This window comes from Lonchura striata, chromosome 12 (assembly GCF_046129695.1).
Source record: "Lonchura striata isolate bLonStr1 chromosome 12, bLonStr1.mat, whole genome shotgun sequence".
NCBI classification, from domain to species: Eukaryota; Metazoa; Chordata; class Aves; order Passeriformes; family Estrildidae; genus Lonchura; species Lonchura striata.
Window position 1 is genome coordinate 12,310,929 of NC_134614.1, and position 21,842 is coordinate 12,332,770.

The 21,842-nt window shown below is 39.7% G+C and overlaps 2 protein-coding genes across 19 annotated transcripts in view; one reads left to right on the forward strand and one right to left on the reverse strand.

Annotated features, from left to right (window-relative positions):
• Window positions 1–391: 391 nt before the first annotated feature.
• Window positions 392–6,520, reverse strand: LOC110471692 (uncharacterized). The gene is made up of 3 exons (XM_031505980.2): window positions 6,362–6,520; window positions 5,731–5,786; window positions 392–4,117 (listed from the first exon to the last, which is right to left on the reverse strand). The coding sequence occupies exons 1-3, from the start codon at window positions 6,518–6,520 to the stop codon at window positions 3,883–3,885; spliced, it is 450 nt and encodes a 149-aa protein (XP_031361840.2). The 3' UTR covers window positions 392–3,882.
• Window positions 6,521–6,970: 450 nt separating this feature from the next.
• The window catches only part of SLMAP (sarcolemma associated protein), an 80,400-nt gene continuing 65,528 nt past the window's right edge, over window positions 6,971–21,842 (forward strand). For 7 of the 18 annotated variants that reach the window (XM_021532458.3, XM_077786112.1, XM_021532470.3 and 4 more), the window contains exon 1: window positions 6,973–8,093. In XM_021532458.3, the coding sequence (XP_021388133.1) occupies window positions 7,896–8,093 (198 nt within the window). In that variant the 5' untranslated portion in view covers window positions 6,973–7,895. Of the gene's footprint in view, window positions 8,094–21,842 lie in introns of all 18 variants that reach the window. The other 11 variants (XM_021532452.3, XM_021532499.3, XM_021532465.3 and 8 more) reach the window with 3 other exon arrangements.

Genomic DNA, 21,842 nt, shown 5'->3' on the forward strand with positions numbered 1-21,842 from the left:
CCGGGAGCCCGCCCCGCTCTGCGCGGCCCGCCCGGCAGCTCGCAGGCAACGGATCAATCCGCTTTCTGTTCTCTTGGACGTGTCAGTGACAGCACCTGCTGGGGACCCCGTGGCCGCCAAGTAATTAACCGGTGTGTCTCCATCGTGTCCTATGCACCGCTGAGCACGGCACGGGAGGCACATGGAAATACCCCTCTGGCTGGTGGCTGGACAGCTTCACCCTCACAGGAAACTGGGGTAATAAAAAAAAGCATCCAAATCTCTTAAACCCTCTTTTAGTGCCTTAGCCAAAGCCCGAGCTCTTTAATAATATAAGAGCTTTCAGATATTCTTTTAGCACAGTCCAACAGCTATTTATATTTCATTATGAAACACTTTGTAGAGTTAAAAGGGCTAAATAGGTACTTTATTTAACAATAAAGAGAAAAATAAAATATCATTCATGCATCTCCCCCAGACTCCTGACCTCTTTTAATTTAATTATTCACACTAGACTTTTGGTTGACTACTACTAGAACAGTCAGCAGCAGTAGGTGTAGATGAGATGCTACCTGAATCACTACATGCCATTTTTTTTCCTTGCAAATATTAAAACCAAGATAATACATCTATACGTACTTAAAAGAAAATGTATGACTCCTTAGATGCACTGCTTCCTTAAGGCCCATTAACAACATTTGTTTATCTATCGAAAGCAAACTGCTAGAAATTAAAGTATGCTTTGATCACTGGAGTAATTTTCTAGACAAAAGATGAATAAACATATAACACACAAAATTATAACACACAAAATTATCATGGTAATAACTTGAGATACAGCAGCCTTCAGTTATGATACACCATGAGTAGTGAAGTGAATGTTAGATACAAACTGAGATAGGAATGGGGTTCTGCAGTGTGCAGCCTCAGGCAGGCAGGGCTCTGTGGGAAGGCTCTCGCTGTCTCCAGCTTCTTCAGGTATTTTGCAGTGATACCGTGCAAGACTCACATATTTTTCAAGTAGTTAACTCCTAAATTCTGTAGAAGATTACTCCTGACAAAAAGACATGACTAAGACTGAACTTTATTAAGTTCAACTCAGCGCAATGAGTCTCAGTGGAATTTCATTTGCTGTTTCCATTTAAGAATTGAAATGGCCTAGCCAAAAGTTTTTATCACTTGGTTTAAAAGATTTCATGTCACTGCCTCTTATAAGTCTTCCCTTGTTTATATTCTTGCAAACCAAAATTTTTAGCTATTATCATCATGCATGTCCTTCTAGATTTGCTGGCCTCTTTTTGAATTTCCATGTGAATAAGAAGTGTATCTATGTGAAATAATAATAATAAAAGTACTTAGTAAGAGTGATACATTTTAGTAAACAGTAAATTAATTCCACTAGATGCTTAAAAAATAAGTCTTTTGTCAGGAGAAAGTTAAGAGAACAGACATGTGATCCCTGATAAAGTACAGAAGAAAGGATTCTTACCTACTGGCGATATTCCCAATAAAGAGTGATTCAGAAAAATTTTTCACTTACCTAATTTAAATACATTTTAGTTTTGACAAAATATGATTATTTCCTTCAGATGAGAAAGAAAAATATTTCTGCATGTATTGTAACATTTAGAAACATCTGAGTTTCTTCTTCAAGAAGAATCAATGCAGAGATTTCAGAGTTGGGGAACCAACTAACTGAGAGTATTTTGATACAACTTGCAATAAAGCCTCATAAAACACTAGGGCTCTGCATATGGAATGTGCTCTTACAAATCTCCAGGAACTCTGCCTTGTTTTGCAGAAATACAGCCATCTGTCAATATCTGGAAGGGTTTGGACAAGAGACACTGCTAGAAAAAGCATGCCCTTGATGTCAGTTGCTGGAATAAAAATGAGAAAAGGCCAAGGTGGGACAGCTGGGCTCTAAATATCCACAACTGGCCAGTGTTTGAGCCTGCCTTGCTTTCTTCCATGCTCTTATCTTGCTCCTACAGCTGCGCTGTCCTGTGTCTCTCAGCAGGATCGTTTCTATCAGGTAGCAGCAAATGTTGTGTTGGCTGCTGGCTGGCCAGGTTCCATCAGCTTCAGCAGGGAGTGACTGTGCAGACTGCTCACATCCACAGAGAAACACCAAAGTACTGCATAAACATCATCTGCTCATCTCATCTTCCCCTCCATCCCCCGCCTCAAGATTTAAAGCAGTATTTTATTTGTATTTGAAAATTATATTTGGGCTAATAAATACATTCAGTTAAATACACACAGATGCAAAAAGTCATAATTATTTTTAAAGCATCTTTTCCATTTTTCAAATAGCCACAGAAAACATCAAACATTTCAAAAAAGTCAATATTAATTTTGACTGTTAAATTGATATATTAATAGAAAAGCAAATAAGAGCTGGTCACATGATGACTATGTTCTGCTAAAATAATAAAGCAGTGAAAATGCCAGATATTTCAACTTGCCTGATTTAATTTGAAATAAAAAAATACTGCATGTAAAATTAGCTATATATTAGCATAACATGTATTAATTGTATGCATGTTACATTATACTTATGTATATATACCAAATACATGTAGTATCAACATACTATACAATGTACATTATATATATAAACAGATAGGATATATAGCACATAATAATAGATTTTAAATCATTGTATAAAACATTCATATTTATTACATATTCAAAATTGAATAGTACATTCAGTATATGCTCACTACATATATTACATTAATGTAAATATTATGTTGGTAAGACACTCATTTGTATACTGGATACGTGAATCCTTTTTTTAATGCAAACCAGAAATAGGAGCAGGGAAGGATCTGAAAGAAAATTGAATAAATGGAGAACCTACCTGACAAGAGAGGATGAAACTGGTAGTTGCTTATTCTGTCAAAATTAATGCTGAAAGATAACTCACTTTTTTTTTACACAACCAGTCAGAGAGTTAAAAGATCACAAACAGAAAATAAGTCTGAAACAAAAGAATAAGAATAGCACTAAAATACAAATGTGTAACCCCTTCACTAAATCTAGAACCGCTTTTTTTAACACTGGAGAAAACTTCTTTTTGACAGCTCAGTTCAGAATGTTTTAGAAGCTACGTCTGAGGCAAGTTTGTTTTGCAAAAGATACATAAGGATATAAGTAACAGTTCAAACTTTGCTTTATATTTCCACACTGCTCTATACAGCAGAAAATGCCTTCTTAGACTGTAATATTTTAAATGCGGTATGGCAATTATACATGGAATTTGTATTTCTGAAAATCAGTACAAAACTGATTGGATAAATTGTTGATGAATGAGTTTCAGGGATGAGAACTCAATAGAAAACTGCATCTTCAAGTTTCTCCTTATCTGTTTATTCTGATTTCATTATCAGTTTGCATCTTAATTTTTACACTAGAAATAGGACTTTTGCTATACAGCATGCCTCAGTCATTTCAAATGTAACAACTTCTCTGGAATCAGCATCTCCCGCTAAGCAACTGGTTCATACCTCTGCACTGAAAACTCAGTCTGATATATATTAATTATTTTGGAAGCCTTTTAGACCATCATTGCTCCGTAGGCAGAAATCTGGCACTGAGTTGCCTATAATGCTGCTCGGTGTTTTTCTTTCTAAGTCAGTTAGCTCAGAATTCAGGACAGGCTTCCTTCAGCAAAAGATCTCATTTTTTCATCAAGTCATTAAGACTTTGACACACTCAAGCCAAAATCCAGATGTTTTTCAGGTATGCACATGAACTATGTAAGCTGCATTTCATCCGCCTGAAACAGACAGCAGCTCTGCAGGGGACAGATGTGACAGTGACAGTCCCCTGCAGAGCTCCCTTTCCCTTACCCAAGATGGACACGGAGCAGGCTGTTCCTGCCCGCAGTTATGATGGCTACGGTAACATTTCCACGGACTTCCTGCCCAGAAAACGGAGGGGCACGGTGAGCTCCTGCTGCCCGTACCCAACATGGCTGCGAGGCGCCCTGCCCGCTCCAGCTGTGCGACAGAAGCGAGACAGGGGCTGACACTTCTCCCTCCTCATCCTCTGAGACAGCACAGCGGCCGAGCGCTTCACACGGAACTCCGCATCCACCTGTTGCTTTCCACACGTCTGGGATGGACACTTTCTGGTAAGCAGCAGACACATCGTAACACCCATTCAATAATTGTATCCTCATTTCAGAATGCAACCTCTTTCTGTATTTTCATCTTAGCCTTGGCTCTGCCCCTGATAACCTCTGAACTCATCAGGCAATTTGAAATAGGAGCTGAAAAGCCTGAGGGATAACTACACCCACGCAGCTCCACTGAGAGCTGGCACCCATGCAGAGAAGGAAGGGTCAGATTAATGTCCTCGATGAGCAGTGGGTACAGCTCAGCTGTTACATGAGCCATTTGGCAGCGCCAGAGAACTAGAAAGGCACATACCATTGCCATCTGGTTTTCTCATACCATTGCGTGAGCCTGTCAGAGTGGGATTTCTCCAGGGGATGAAGAAGGGTTCAGGAAAACATGATATGCCAGTGGCTTACAGTTTAAATGGCACAGTTATATGATTGTTAGTATAAATACTTATAACATCAGAGAAAGGTATCCACTGCTGTTTATTATTTTCCCTGATTCTCTTAGATGGTAATGGATTTTTTTCATCTCTAATTTTACTTTCAGTCTCCTTTCTCCATTAAACATGTACACAAAAATATTAAAAATGCTCTCAGAAACATTATTTTCATTCCAACACCTGTAGTACCCTTTATCCCCACTTTTTACACTTTGCAATTCCAAAGTGCTCTCAATTATTTCTACTTTTGCAACTCATTCCCTCAAATGTAACTCCTAATGGACCTAAATTTATTCCCACTTTCTCCACCTTCCTTTTATACCTTTCCTTCTCCCTTTGATTAGTTATGGCACCCTGTGTGCTGTAAGCAACAGCCACACTAAATTTCCACTTACTAAAAAAATTAGTAAAATCAAATTATGATTATATTTATCAGAGTAGTACAATCTCATAAGCTGATGAAAGCCATTAAGGGATGTGCCAGGTTTTTTTTTTCCCTGTCAGGAGAATTAAAACTACAGATAAACAGTTCTAAACATTCCACCTATCAGTTTTTTGTTTTTGTCTTCACAAAATCAGACTTGTCTTTAATCTTGGATTTCATTTCTCTGTTTCAAACACAGATCTACAGCCTAGTTTTGCTGTTGTTTTCTCACTGGATTGTTGGGGAAAAAACTAGTCTGTTATGAATTAACCTCCTTTCCCCAAATCACAGAGTAGTCAAAAAGAAAAGGAAAAAAAAATGAAGACAGCCCTGAGATTTTACTGTGCTACAACTAAGAACACACCAAACATGCTTTGTCTCATACACTGCCCTGCCTTACCTTGATCCCTGCTTTTCCCCTTATCCACTGCTGAAGTGCCTGGCCCAGCTCCACTCCTGTCCTCCATGGCTGCCAGCTCTTTCTGCCATCTCCCATATCCCTAATCCTAACACCCTGTCACCGGGTAATTATAGTGCTGGCATGACCCCAACATCTATCTTACAGCAACAATTCCCACTTGTTTGCTTTACAGAGAATGACGGAATTAAAAATGTATTTGGACTGGAGAGACTCGTTTGGCACCGGGTGACCTTGACAAGTGACCTTTCCTTGGCTTCTAGAAAACAGGCATAAATATGACCTTGGATGATGCTCCGTGGTGTACTGAAGGAAGACACAGCACCAGTGACCCCACCTCAGTCCTGTGCCTGCAGCCACTGCTCCAGGAGTGCCCCTGCTCCAGCTGCCAACCTGCAATAAGACATGGCAAACATGGCATGTTTGCATTCCTCCGGCGCCAGGACACGTCAAACCACACCGCGGCTCCCGAGCTTTTTAATCTGCCGTCATAAAACGACCAGACGCGCACAGGGGAAGCAGGAGGATGTTCAGGAGACTCTTGCAGTTTCTCACGCAAGCTCTGCTGAGAACGTGTCACCCCAGCTTGCTCCTCTGAGCTGCGCACGTTCACAGCACCACGGAACATCCTGAGTTGGCATCAGGTCATCGAGTCCAACTCCCGGCCCTGCGCACGGTGCCTGCCAAGAATCCCACCGTGTGCCTGAGAGCTGAGAGCTTTGGCCAAAAGGTTTGTGAACTGGCAGTCTTGGGGCCACAGCCACTTCCCTGGGGAGCCTATTTCCAGTGCTCGACCACCCTCTGGGTGAAAAGCCTTCTCCTAAAATCCAACCTAAACCTCCCCTGACACAACTTGGGGCCACTCCTTCCCGCTTATTTATAAGAGCTGACGGGCTCTGCTCGCCCCCTCCCTCCCGAGCTGAGAACAGCGAGGGCAAAGCGACGGCAGGGGGCCGGGGCTCACTCACCTCAGCGACCTGCCCCGTGCCGGCTCGTCCCAGCCGCGCCCTTCGGGAGGAGCACCCCGCGCCCCGCGCCCCGCTCCCTCCGGCCCGCCGCCCCCTCCCCGCCGCCCGGAGCGGGGCGGGGCCCGCCCGTGCCGCAGCCTCGCCGCGCGCGAGGCGCATGCGCGGGCCCCGCCGGTGCGCACGCTGCCCGCCCCCGGCCCCGCCCCGCCCGGCCCCGCCGCCGCGGCCACACCGGGAAGGGCTCCAGGCGCTATGGCGGCGGCTGCGCGCAAGGTAAGGGGGGAGCGGGGCGCGTCCCGCGCCGCCCGCGGGGCCGAGGAGACGCGGGGGGACGCGCCGAGGGACGCGCCTGACCCGGTTTGTTTTGGGCCCCGCAGGTTGGAGGAAACTTCCCGCGGCCGGTGGCCTCCTGAGCGGCAGAGCGACCGAGCGGGAGCGGCCGGGCCCGGCCGCCAGGCCTCTCCCGCCGCCGGGGCAGCGGAGCCGCGCTGGGCGGGCGGAGAGCGCGGGGGTGCGCAGCGGGCCCGCCTCATGCGCAGTCACCTGCGGAGGGGCTGAGCGGAGCCGCCGCCGCCGCCGCGCCCCGCGCCGGGGCTCCCGGCCGGCACTTGCCGGGGCAGCCCCCGTTACAGCACCGCGGAGCCGCCGCGAGGGACGCGCACCGACCCCGCCGCTGCCGGAGCCGCCGCCGCGGAGCGACCTGTCAGGGCACCTCGCGGGCCGGCCCCAAGAACCCTTCCCACGCGCTGGTTTGTCCCCGGGAGAAGGCGAGTTGGGAGCCTCTCCATGCCTTATCAAGTTCCTTATCTGAGCGGCTCCCAGAAGCTGTAGACCAGTTCAGCTTTATCTGGTGTAAGGGAGAAAACCAGTGTAATTCTCGCACTCCATCCTATATCGAGGACCACCTATTCTGCTGGGGTTTAACACAGGAAGATGGTGAAATGCGGATTGCTGGGTGAACCATTAGGTCCCTGTTGTGGAACGAGGGCTTTGTATTCACCTTCCAGTTCCTGATCTGTGCCGTGTGTGAGAGGACACTAATCTTTCTCCTTCATCCCCCTTCCCTAAACCTTTTCTTGCTTCAATGTTGCATTGGTCAGACTTTTGGTCAGTGTTGTTTACGGAAGGGGGGTGGGAACAAGGCAGTTGAGGTTACAAACAAAAGTACTTGTATGACTCATCTACTTGGATTTAAGACGTTGTATCCTTCTTTCACGGGGCCTTTGCTTCTCTCTGAAGGAATCAGATGCTTTTTCCTATTCTTCCAGAGGAGGATGGATTGAAAGTTGTACATTTTAGACTTTTTTTGGGCCACTGCTGATATTAAAAGACATAATGGGACTTTTTCACTGGATTATTGCCAGAATTAGTTTACACACTGAAATAATGAGTTGTTAGGCCTCTCATATGATAATATTTGTCCTGCTTTAATATAAAGTTGCTGTGGAGGTGTTTTTAAAATTGTGGAGGACGGTCTGCATCAGAAGAGGCTCTCTTCATCTCTGGTTGGTGTGGCAACCACAATCTGTCCTCGATGCCTTCAGCCTTGGCCATCTTCACTTGCCGCCCGAACTCCCACCCGTTTCAGGAGCGTCATGTCTACCTGGACGAGCCTGTCAAGATCGGCCGCTCCGTGGCTCGCTGCCGGCCAGCCCAGAACAATGCCACGTTTGACTGCAAAGTGCTGTCCAGGAACCATGCTCTTGTCTGGTTTGATCACAAGACAGGCAAGGTAAGATGTTCGTTTAAAAACACTGAAACTGCCCATTTGTTTTAGCAAGTCCCTGTAGATTGCGGATCACTCTGGTTTTGCTGTTGTAAATATGGTTGCATAGGGCAGGAGTAAGATTTGTTTTGAAGTGGTAATTTTCCAGGTAAGTTGGTAATTTCTTACTAAGCAGAAACTTTGAATATTGTGAAAAGTATATGAAACTAACAGTTGAAAATGGTTAGTTGAAAGGTTTTGCTTATTTATTACTGGAAATAGGTGAATTTGAGGTGAGATGTGCAAATGTGAAAGTACATTGTGTTGATATAGTGGTGTAATAGTATTTTTTTCCAAATGCAGAGAAACCGCTGTTTTATCAATGTGTGAAAATTGATCATGAGAAGTGTTGAAAAATGGATTTTAAAAAGATACTCTTCTTATTTGACACTCTTCTTACTTGTCCTTTTGAAATTTGGTGGAGTATTTTGTTGGTTCCAATAGGAGGCTTATTACTGGCAACAGGAGTGTAATGGGTGGCATTCGTGAAATAGTCTTATTGTAAGTGAAAATGGTTTTAAAATACATCCTGTGTTCTTAAGTGTTCCTCTCTAAAGTCTGGCAGTCTTGTTAAGCAAAATTGAGGGGTCCTGTAGTGCATGTTTTGTCCACTAGGGATTGAACTGGGACAAGTAAAGTTGTTTTACTTAATGACTGTCAAGTTAATTTTAAATATCCAGCGAAAAATTAACAAAGGGCAGACTGCAGTTGCTCAGCACTGTATTTTATTTCCAATTACATTGATGTTATGCTCTAGAACTTAACATGAACTAAGTCAGCTGGTTTTTTAGCTTCACACCAAGTCCTCCTGTGATATGCAGTCAGTGTAGCCCTGGATTTTAAGAATAATATGGTCTGTAATTCATGCAGATTTTTTCAGTAGTATGACACAGCATGAGAAGCAGTAAAAGGCAGTAAAAGTTCTTAAACATTCCATTGTTAACTATCCTATATTACGCAATACTTCGACGTGATGGGACAAGACAAGCATTTAATTTCTTAAGGCTAGATTAAGGCTTTCAAGTTACCTGCCGGTAATTGTGCAAACTGCTATCTGTATTAAACGTTTCATTAAGCATCTTGCTTTGGCTCTATTGTGTATGTGATCTGCATTCTTGGATTCTAGAAAACTTAAGTGTTTGAAATACTTTCAGTTTAGTCTTTAACCTTTCTTGTTTGATTCAACAAAGTAAAATGTTCCAAGTTATTGCTCTGTTTTTAAATTAAAACGTATTATGCATATAGCTTTTTATCGACGTTTCTTATGACTTATCAAGATTTTAAGACCCCCATGTGCTTTATGGTTACAAATATGGTCCGTCATTTTCAAGATGGTTAATTTGACAAAGCACTGAGTGTCGAGCAAGTCTGCTAACTAATAGACAAGCTTCAAAAAACGTCAGCTATGAGGATTTTTGTTTGTTTTTAAATTTCAGTTAGCGTTGGCTCCTCTAATATAGGTAAAAATTCGTATGCTTGCTCACTTACCTGTTTTAAAATAGCAACTTAGTAGTAGCAGTAATTAAAAGGATTATATTTGATTGTTCTGGAAATAACATCATGTGAAGATTTGACAGAGGTCTGATGAAACTTGCCAAGGTAGGCATTTGTAGCGATAGTAAACAACTAAAGAATGGGTTTGTGATCATGCCCTGGAATCCACTCCTACTTCATGTTAGATGTGGTGCTGTAAAGGTTTAAAGCACGGGTATAGCAGTGAGGAGAATTTCAGATTTGATGCTTGTTTGCTGGCTGTATGGTCGGGCTTTTGATCTGGTTGAGTATTGGAATGGTGAACTGTGAGACAGTTGGAGGGGTGAGGGAAATGTACCATTAGAGATAATAGGTATCAAATGCTGTTGTGAAAAAGCAGGTAGAAGATACTGAGAAATACAGGCATGATCTTGAATTACAAGAACTACTTAAAAAAATTTTGTGGTGGTTTCAAAATATAAACAAAAACATGCCAGAACATTTACGTGCAGGAACATCTATTATCATTGTTTACATAACTGCTAATAAGCACATCTCATTTAGGAAATTGTCATTATCCTATCAATGACCTATATTTAAACCTGCAGAAATTCTCTCTGTCAGAGTATTAGTAAACATTTCTTAGAACCTTATATATAGGGCATTCATCAATTCTGGATTTTTCAAAATATAAAAGACCTTCAAATGTTCATTTAGTAATGAGAAAAAACCTTCAGATATTTCAAAATAGTTTGTTAATGATCTGGGACTACAGTTTCATAACTTGTGGACTTTGGCAATAACAGTTTTGGGCACTACCAGTCACTCAGTCCAGGCTCTGTTGCCTCTTGAACTGCCTTTCAGTTATACTTATTACTCTTTTTTTTTTTTTTTTTAATGAGGGCTTGGAGTTTTATTTTGTTTAGTGAATCATGTGAGTGATCCTGTTTACTACATAGTCTATAAACAATTTTGTCAGTATTATCTGTAAACAGGGGTAGAACCTGAAGAGAGGGAGCATCAATAAGCTATGCCAACGAAAGTAGTACAGAATTTTTTTCCTAAGGCAGAGGAAGGTATGAGCTGAAATACGTTGCATAAGTAGAACTAAGCTGAAGATAACATGTTACTTACAGCTGGAAGATGTGAATGTTTCTTTTGTATAAAGGTGCTTTAATTATGCATGAAAAAAGTTATTTGCCCAGGGAGATAATGTCTATGTAACACTAGCATTATTAAGGTTGCAAATAGAATGAGTTTTCAAGATCACCAATACATAGGAATTAAAAGAAGGTACTTAAAGTTGGATTTGCTTTTTAAAATATTTTAAACATAAATGTAAGCCTAAGTGTGTGTATGATAAAGGTGGAAGGAGATGGTGGTGGGATTTTCTTGGAGTTTTTCTGTGCATAGTAATATTTTTATAGACAACCAGTGCAATGCCTCTTCCTGCCTGTGTTTGTAGATACAGCATAATAACTCCTAGTTAACTAGTGGATTTTTCATGCAATGATAACATTAGAATATTATAATTAGAATTCATTTTGTTTTTTTTTTTTTTTAGTAATTACAAGTTAATGAATCTGGGTTTTTTATAGGTGCCTATAAAAGTGACTCACTATATACGTAGGAAGTAGATGTTGTGCTGAGTATGGAGTGTTCCAAAAAGTGTGAATCAAAGTGAAAGAAAAAGTGGGCTATACTTCAGAAAATCTAAATGTGTTTGTTCAGCTCAAATAACTGCATATGGGAAGAAACTCTTAAAAATTGTGTAACTGAAATAATCTTAAACTTGTTTTTTTGGGTTTTGTTTTCATTTCTAAAAATAAGCAAGTGGAAGACCTTTGAGAATTTGTATGTGACTTCCAGGCTGAAATGCTTCTGACAGATGTTGTAGAAGCTCTTAGGAGAAACCTGAAGCTTCCAAATAGATATCCAGGCTTTCAAAATCTCAAATTATTCAGCACCTGACATTGTTGTGAGTTCCTATTATAAGTACCTTTTATAGGGAATTCATTGCCACAGTTTACCAAAGGCTCTGAGAAATTGTGAAAAATATTTTCTTAGATCAAAAGCACCCCAAAGAACCAGTCATTTTTAATAACTGAAAAAAACGGTGTAGGCACAAGTTGATGTGTTAATGGTAGCTAATGCTGTTGTTTTCATTTAATTCAAAGTGGATACGAATTGAATTGAGCACATTCATATATAGGTGATGGAAGTGGTAAGTAGCATATTGAAATCCGTGGTCCCTGTAACAGTAAAGGAAATTTGTTACAGCTGTGCATTATGACTTCTAGACTTATAATATGTGAGACAAAAATACTACAAAATACTTAAAGAAAACAAAAACAAAACAGATTCCCTCTCCCCACCCAGTAAAACCCTCAAAAAACCAAACGCCAAAAGAACCAACCAAAAATCCAAGAAGGAAAACCCAACCAATCATACCAAACCCCAGCAACTGAAAACAACCAGCCCAAAGGCACAGCCAGTTTAAAGTGATCTGAAGGACTCGGTGACGTTTACTCTGGTTGTGTTTGGGATGACACCAAGCCTGTGAGTGTCGGTGTGGTGGGGGTGAGTTGGGCTGCTCAAGGGCAGGGCTGCCACTCACTGGGACCTGCCCTGCTGACTGAAGGGGCAGACAGGAGCCTCAGGACAAGCACGAGGCTGCGCTTGGAAAGGAAGAACTCTTTGCAGCTTATTAGACCCTGCCTAGCATACTGCACTTAATTTTGGACCACTAATGCAAGAAATACATTGACAAACAGGAGTTGAGATTAGATAGTCTTTTTTTGCTGTATTGTACTAGGGAGTAAAGTAAATTGATATGAAAGAAAGCAAACAAAATTAGTAAAGAGGAAATATGTTACTTGCTTTACATTACATAAAATGTTTTGTGGATATTGAGAACTTGGCATGAGGCAGGAAAGCACAGAACATTTTCTGTGGATGTTCTGTTTGTTCAGAAGTATTTTAGTAAATTTGTCTTTAAAAACTAAGTGGGATATGAAAAATAGTATTTGGAATTGCGGGGTTTTGGTGGGAATATTTTTTTCCTGCTGCTTCCAGTAGAGAATCCTGTGTGATACTCTTGCCTATTTAGTGCTGATCTATATAAAGTTGTGTTTAGTTTCCCATGTATCAGTAGCACTTATTTTGATAGATGTAGTGTCTGTTATTTGTTTTTTCCTCTATTATATCTTTTCAACTTTCTGTTAGGATTGTTGTCCGAGAGATGAACGGATGTTTTATTTTTCAGTACTCTTGATGTTTCTGTATGCTTACAGTCTGCATTGAAGACATTGTCTTCGAAACAGTGAATGTTCCAAGTGCCCTGGGGGACTGACCTGGGATTTGCTGTAATGCACAGAGGTGAAACACCAGTGCTTAGGTACTTCTGGTAAGAGGGTGATGTCAGGCAGCCCTCACATACACCTGTTAATATTTTTATGTAAGTGCTTTTCACCCTGAATGAACCATCCCATTTTACACTGATATGATCATGAGAATAGTATGGGGTAGGGAGCTCTTGCTTTCAACCATCTTCAGCCCCATGGTTTTAGGAGCTGGTGTAGGAGTGAGGGCAGCCATTTATAGTAGAGGTAAGTCAGTGCTGACAAGGATTTCCCTGCAGAGATACCATCTAGAGCCACTGCTGCAGAGTTAATACTGTAATTCTTGGAGCTGATCCATTGCAGTCATGCTGCATCTATCCTGAGCCAGGAACACCAACACATTGATTAGGCTTTAAAAACAAACAAAAATCCCTTTTGTATTTGCAATGAATTTTTACAAACCTCAAATGAATCGGGTTACTTAGCTGGAATCAAGGCCAGTAAATGTGTTTTCCTTAGATTTCTTATGGGATGGTTTGGGTTTGTACCTAGTCCCAGGCTTATAAATGCAAAACCTTGCTTCCCTACATTTTCGTTATATAAGGTTGTTACTGATTTTTTTACTTTCTTATGTGTTAGTTGGGCAATCCAGTGATCATTTGCAGGTGGATTTACATGGCACTGGAGAAATACTTTGATTTGGCTTTATCTTCTCATTTTTCATAATATATGTGACAGCTTCATTTGCTTATTTATCTAATGAAAGTAACTGAATTTATGTATGCTGTAAAGGGCCGTGTGGGTGAGGAGTGTCTGTGTCACTGTGATACTTTGGTTGTGTTGATTTGAGTCTGATCTAGCTAGATTTCTGCAAAATGTGTTGATACATACTCAGCTGTTTTGTTGCCTTTTGGGTTTTGTAATTTCTTTTAATAGATAACATTAAGGGAAAATGATGAGTGTTTTTGGAACCAGGACAGTGAAAAGGAAGAAAGAATGCTGTCTCCATCCCTCTAGCTAGCAATTTTACAGTCTATTGCTACTAAATTATATGACTATTTATTGTCTCTGGATTTTCTTTTGAATTGCATCAATACTTGCTTCCTGTTAATGTTATTCACTTGAAGTGAGTTTGGATTATCCAAGAGCTCTGAATTTTGTTAGATCTTACTGTGACCATGCATTAATTTACCCAACTTGTCTGTCTTTCTAGAAACATTTCTGTTGTGGCAGAATTTTTGGAAAAAGGCTCAGCATTGTCACATTTTTGTTGAATATAGGCAAGTGTTTTTTCAGTCTGCTCTAGGAATGGGAACATCAGGCAGAGAGATGGCCTGTAACCATCTTGCAATAAGACGTATCTCTCTGCCAGGGGCTCAGAACAGTTTCCTCCTTGAAAATGAAAATCATTGTGCTGGAGCCAGACAATTAATTGGATACAATTTTCCTGTTGTGTTGTACCAGACTTGTGTGTGATTGAGTAATGCCTTAGAGTTTATTTCAGTCTTGAGAAAGTATAAATAAATTATGAACTTCCAGCAGGCTTATAATAGAAAGTCCAAAATCCTGTAGTAACACTGTAGTTGAGTGGAAAAACACAGAAAATGCTAGCAGGAGTTTGACTTCTTTTTTTTTTTTTTTAATTTTGTAAAAAATAAACATAAAAAGTACAGGGATTAATTAAGAGTAGTTTAGGGCATGAGGAGTTTGTAAGATCTTTGCAGAGCTAAGGAACATGACTATTGATAGTTGAACTATTGTGTGTAGTGAAGGGAAATACATGCTATGCATAGAACTTTTAGGTTATAAAACAACATTAGTCAACGATTGGAAAGAATTAAGAGTAGATAGATTCAATTGCAAATGTTGTAGTAGTGTAAAATTTGAGAACTTGTAAATAAATACAAAAAATAGTGACAGTATTGTGCTATGTTAAAGTAAGTTTTTCCCCAGTAGGAATATCTTTAATTTTAGTTTTCACATGATAATTCAAATGTGATGAAAATATTTATTACAGAAAGTCTTCAATACAGAAAGCAGACAATGTCTCATATATGTATAAAACCTATATAAGAACAGAAGGGTGATCTTTTGCTCTTGTGTTAAGATAGTATTGACTAGAAATCTAAGAATTAAGTTACTAGTGCTGCATATTGTCATAATTGCACTTGTAGTATTTCTTCCATATGCAAGAACTTAAGATAGAAAAGTTATGGATGCATGTAACCATGTATCATGTAATACCCTTCTTAAAGGAAGGACTAGAAATGTTATGTTTCAAATAAGATGAAAAGCTCTGTAATGGGCCAGATAGATATTTGTACAGCAAGTTCTTTTGAAGACATTTGGTACTGGCTGCTGCTATCTGCATATGTCATTAGTCTTATCTGATACGGAAGTTTTTGCACTTAAATGGAATTTTTCCAAAATTGTTCCTTTTTTGGAAGTGGAGTGAGCTGAAGTTTAAACCTTGATTTGTTTCAAACTTAGTCTTTGCCTTAGTTATCGATGGTCTGTTTTTTTTGCTTGTTTAACCTCACCCCAGCAGAGCTTGACTATGCCTTGCTTTCTGGTTTTTTGGGTTTTTTTATTGGTTTTCTTGAAGTGTAATGCTTAATTTTGTAGGTTAGAAGCTAGATTTCTTGGTTCTGCAAACCTGAGAATTTAGCTTGCCTACCTTTTTGCCTTTGAATATCCTGGTGGCCTTTCCCAGTAACTTGTGGCACAATTAACTGTCATTCTCTCTTTTTGTTGATGTTGTCATAGTTATGCCAGAACTTACAGGCAATAGAATTGCAAATCAGTTTCTGTAGTATTACTTGTGATTTTATTCTGCCATTGCAGGGTTTTGCACTTATACCTACTGTTTCCAGGTGCTTGAAGACCGAAAACTTTCAGGAGACATAATGAATTATTTGTAATTCTTCATGTTTTGAACTGTTATTTAAAAAAAATAAGCTTTGTTTTTTATATCTGATTGTGAAAGAATCCATTCTGCAGCCAAGTTATTTTTGCGGGTCTGTGATCTCTGTAGGTAACTACTTGTTGTGTTCTTACATTACAGGGATTCCTCTTGCTGGATGCCAGAGGATTTTAAGGTTATGTCAATATTAGCTCATACTTTAAGGGACAAGGAATAAGTTGGATGAAGCTCTTTTTGTTTCTGTGGATTCCAGAAGTTTTGGTCATTAAGTAGTTAGGATGGTATCTATTTTTGAGTGAAGTTACAGTACTGTGAACAAGGACAGCAAATCCTATGACATGGATGAACTGGCAGAGGATAATGAAGGTTGGTGTGTACCTCAGGAGATTGTCCAGTCCAGTCTGCTGGCCCGCAGCAGGTCTAATGAATTGAGGTTGCTTGTGGTCTTGGTAGAGAATTTTGTGTACAGAACTGATCCCTAGCAGGAAGTAAGTTTTTGAGGTCAGTACCAGGTATATTAGCTGGTACATTAGCCTGGGTTGCTGTTATCTTAGGTTTCTAACTTCCAGTGTATGTATGTATAGTTAGAATTTAGTATTATGCTTACCTGGAGTACTTCTCTTATAGTGTAACTTAAAATTAGTATCAAAATGTGTCAGGTAAATTTAAGAAGAATTTCTGGAGGAAAAGAAACATGAAATGAATGGCATAAAAATGTTCCTAATTCCATAAGGGTGGAAGTAATACAACACTTTCACTTACAGTTGTCAACCACTACTTCCTTTTTAAGAACTCAAAGGGGAAATTTTTTTTTCCTGTCTTCCTCTTTAAAGACCTTTTGTAGACTGCATGTTCCAGCACTTGAAAGAGAAAGCCAGGAATACAAATTATCATGGAAAGGGTATATTTGTTTTTGCAATCTCCATAGCTGTTCGTTGTTAGGTAAAGCTACTTATTGTGCTGCTTAAGCAGAGCTTTGGTAGGTATATAAATATTGTCAGTGACAGTGAAGACCAGTGATTTGGTCTATGAACTTTCCTGTGTAATTAAGGGAATAAGTGATAGGCTGCTATTTATATTAATAATATATTACCTATAACACAGAAAGGCATGTGTATGTTCTAAGTCTATTTGAATGCTCTTTACCCATGGCGTCATTCTGATCTTTGGTTACATTTATTAATGACTCTTAATTAGAAAGTTAAAAGTACGTGTTCTGTGTTTAGATAACTTCTAACTTCCATATAAACAGAGAAGAAAATGTTTCTGGTGTTTTTGTACTTGAACAAATGCATTGCATCAGCACACAAGGGCAACCTTCCTTTCAAAGTGCATGTTTTGATCCTGAATCTCTGTACACATGCTGCCTCACTGACTGAGATCAGCACAGATTATACATCCATCCTGTTGCAGCATATTGCTTCCTGATCAATTTAATGCAGATCTAGCTGCAGATTCACCTTCCCTGACCCCATGTTCCAGAAGTGGGCTTGGGAAGGGTTAGGTTAGCAAAACACTGCATCAACACAGTTGTCCTTTCTCTGAGCCACTCTGGGACATCCAGACTGCATTTCTGGGGGCTTCTTAGGTCACCCTCTTCTGGGATTTTGCCTGTTTCACAGGTCAGTGTGAGTGTGCCTGCAGTTGGACAATTTTGTATGCAGATGTGCAGGTAAGAGGGGTTTTTTTGGTCTCCTCTGTTTATCAAATGTAAGTGTGCTCATTTTCCTTCCTTTCCCCTGCAGCTTAATGTTGAGCCTTCCCAGGATGTGTTGCTGGATAAATTTTAGATGATGATCTGAGTTTTATAAACTAATACTAAAAGATCTTCATGACTACTACTTTTTATTTTGGGATCAGTACCTTGTACTCTCTTTGATGTGTGTTATGGTTTAAACTTGCTGTATGCCTCTTCTTTTCTAATTGCTGTTTTGTAAATAATTGCTTTGTAATATCCTTTAAAGCCTTCTATGAAGATGTAGTTTTGAGTCTAATGTTAGGGTACCTGTAATCTTGCAACATTATTTCAGTGGCTGAATCTGCTTGCCGGTGTTATGCCTCAAATCTCGAAGTATGTCAAGCCATTCTGCTTTCAATATTGCTTCAGACAGTTATTATACAGGTGAACAAAGCTCAGTGGAGACTGTTTTCTCTTGTTCAGACCAAAACTTTTCAGACAATAAAAGGATTTAAGAAATAAATGCTTGGTTATACTTGTAGGCATTTGGAAGAGGGGTTTTTTTTTCAACTGCTACACTCATGCTGAGGTGTCCTAAGTGGTCTTTTTTATGGGACAGTTATAGTGGCAGGTTATTAAAATGTGAATTCGTGGTCATATAGGGACATAAAATGTTTTAACCTTGAAGTTTAATTGTGTTTACAGACACAGTCAATATGCATTTTTATTTCAAAACTGGTTATATTTCATATATAAAATTACATTTAACATTTTTATTTAATGGTAAGATAGTCGAGACATAAAGAAGAAGAAAAGAGGCAAATCAGCTTTCTAGGTACTGTTTCTTCTATCTGAAAAGAAGTTATGACTTTTGGAAAGTTCTGCTTGAATTTACAAATAATGTGGTAAAAAGAGTCACAAGATAAATATTTTGGAACATGGTAAGGGGCCAAATTCTTTTTATTTTAATATTAGCAGTGGCAGAATAATTGCTAGGACATGAAAAAGGACTTTAGTGAGTGTACTGAGCCAAATATGAAAAATGGGCCAATTCAGTCTTTTTGTTGTTTGTGACCCATATAACTTTTGCTCTGGAGTTTCCTTTCCATAAAGCTAGAGATGATGACAGGAATGGACAGGACCAACCTGCTACTGATCAGAGAGTCACAGAATGGTTTGGGTTGGAAGGGACCTTAAAGATCATCTAATTCCAACACCCTTGCCATGGGCAGGGACACCTCCCACTAGACCTGGTTGCTCAGAGTGCCATCCAGCCTGGTTTTGAACAGTTCCTGGGATGGGGCATCTTCCACTTGTTTGGGGTTTTTCCCCCACTATTGTTCCTGTCTTGGTATTTTTAACTTTATTTTGCTCATTAAATACTCGCATAGTAGTGATAGTAGTAGTTATTATTATTATATTCCAAAGCAGGAGAATTTCTGTCAGTGCTTTTAATAATTCTTGGTGAAATGTCCCATTTCAGTCGAAGAAAAGCACACCAGCAAAAAATGATTACAAAGTCAGAGAGGTGTTATGTACACTCCATTTGCTCAAACAGCTGTCAGGAGTTCACTTCCATCAGCTGTGTCCTTGAGCAGGTCTGAGGGCCATCTTAGCAGGGTTCTTTTGGTGTATCCGTATGCTGTGTAGACTTAGGCTGGTGGAGGTGAACTCTTTATTTCCCTCATGCATTGTATTTCTAAGCATTTGAAAGAGTATGAGCTCTACTTGCCTTTTTAGTGCAGGCTTTGAAGTATGACTGTTGTTTGCTGGCATCTTAAAAGAGAGAGGAGAAAGTTTCTCTTTTGATAAACAAGCCTTTGGAAAGAGCTCTGTGACCTTGCTTGAAGAAGGATTATGATGACGGGAATGTCTTGTATATTTATTTTATATAATCACAAGTGGTAAATTCAGTTAAATGTAGCTTCTTTACAGTGTGAAACACTTAGATACTTGCCTACACTTGAGGTATAGGAAGGGTATTTTCATTTAAATGTCTGAATTATGACAATTTACATACTTGTTTAACATGCTAGCAGTGTATGAAGCCAAACTTACCAGTTTTGAGAACATTATAATTTAAATAACTTGAATTGTTTAATTTTTTCCAAGTATTAGAGCTTTAGATTCTGGAGAATAGACATTGATGACTGTTCTTTATAAAGATGTTAACAGGTTTTTCTTCTTGGGTAGAGCTGTTAAAGATACCCCATAGCAAAAAGCCTGCATAACTTGTATCTTCCCACAATGCTAATGGGAAATTGCATTTTGAAAACTGGTGGAACATATATTTGTTATTTGCTGCAATTCAGAGAGAACTTTTGATTTTCAGTTTCAGTTCTACTCTTTTGCGGAATTTTGTTCCAATTCAAAAGGTACTTTTTTCCACTATCCATTTGTGTTCCTCTGTGCTTTCTAGTACCTTTGACAACAGAACAACTAAAGCAAATAGCACAGAACAAAATCTTGTCAGCTTACACTGTGCAGTGAAAATGTATTTTAGAAAATCCAAGGTCACTGAACATACATGTTTCTGAAAATGTTGGGGGTAACACCCATTTAGGGCATGATGCCCTTTCCACCATTAGGACAGTCATCTAATTGAAAGCAACAGCGAAATAGAATAGGTAGCAAAAAACACAGTGAACCCCAACATCAGAATAGGGTGTTCTTTGTTTCAATTAGCTGATCCTCTTCAGGCCTAAAACCTCTGTAGCAGGGAGCTCCTCTCTGTACTGTGTTTTGGTCAAATGCTGAGTAGTAACTTCCTTTCATTTTTAATGTATGTATATTACCATTAGAAAATATGTTACTTTAGGTTGGAATTAAATTTCCCTTTATTTTTTTCTGGTTGAGAAGGTAAAAAATAAAATCTTCTGCAAAATACTGTTCTTAGGAAATTATTTGACAAAACTGAAGAAGTAAGAACAAATCTATGGCAGAAAAGGTTGTGGATACACAGAATATTTCTTATCCAGTTGTCAAATGCCAGGTGAGCTCTTCTGCATAACTGGTGCATCATTCATCCTATCCTGCTCATGTTGATTCTCACATGGGAGAATCAATATCTTGGACCACTCTTAAAACAACTAAATTCAGACTTCAGCTCCCTTGTCTGTCCTCTATAACGTTGGTGCTGTCTTCCTTCCAGTCTTTGGGATGAAAAGAATTGCAGATTTTTAAGAGTTACCTGTTTTTCACAATGCTTCTCCACTGGAGTCTCTTAAGTAATCCCAACTGCTGCCTTCCTGTTGCTACTGTCCCTTTCTGCAAAGTGCAAACAACAATTGTAAAATTCCAGCTTCATGCACCTTGCCTTCCTCTCACATCCAAGTGGCTTTGAGTACGTATGGTGATGGAGCAGCCAGATATAAATCAAGTTAGGGGCTGAGAGAGGGAAATCAGGGGAAAGAGCAGTGCAATGAAAGGCTGGAAGAAACTTTTCTGCTTCTATTTCTCATTGTTTCTAAATACAAGCAACCAGTTCTCAGGTCACTTTCTCTGTTTTGAGCTGGTAGCCATGGAAGGTAGCCTTCAGGTGCTGAGATGCTGTGAGGGCAGGAAGCACATCTGTGTAGCCAGTTTGGAGAGCTGTTGTGATGAACTTTGTACCAGCACTGTGGCTATGCTGGGGATAAACAACTGGGTGAGAGGAGCACTGAGCACTGAAGATTCCAGGGAGTTTGCACAGGAAATTCTACAAGCATGGGATAGAGACAATGGGATCAGTGTTACCAGTGGGACAAGTGATGCAGAAGGGAATATAGAAACTGAAGAGCAATTGAAGTCACAATTGCACACTCTAGATTGCAAGTTGCCCTCTTCTAAAAAAAAAAAAGAAAAAGAAAAACCAACAGGAAACATGTATTGTTACTTCTCCTTTTTAAATGTACTTGTACCATTAGGCACAGAGAGTAGAGTTCTGCGCTATTGAAAAATGATCATAAACATTACAATTATTATTTAAGGTAACAAAGCTTTTTATTGGCAATTTTCTGTGTTATGCTGTTTGAGTATTTAATTTTTAAAAATGCTTACTTTTCTCACGTTCTATTATAATATTCATAGCACGTTGAAAAGAGCCATTGTTATAAGCAGTGCAGGAATGGCAGTTGTAGGGAGCTGTATTTGTAGAGAAGTAAAGTATTTCCAGAGCAGACAGATATTTTCACTTTTTTAATTGAACTGATCATGTAGTTAGAAGATTGGTCATCTTCCATGAAAGATTTTAGGAAAAACAGCTTCAGCTCCTTATACAAGACTATTCTTAGTGAGGAGAATGCTGTTTCTGCCATATTTGA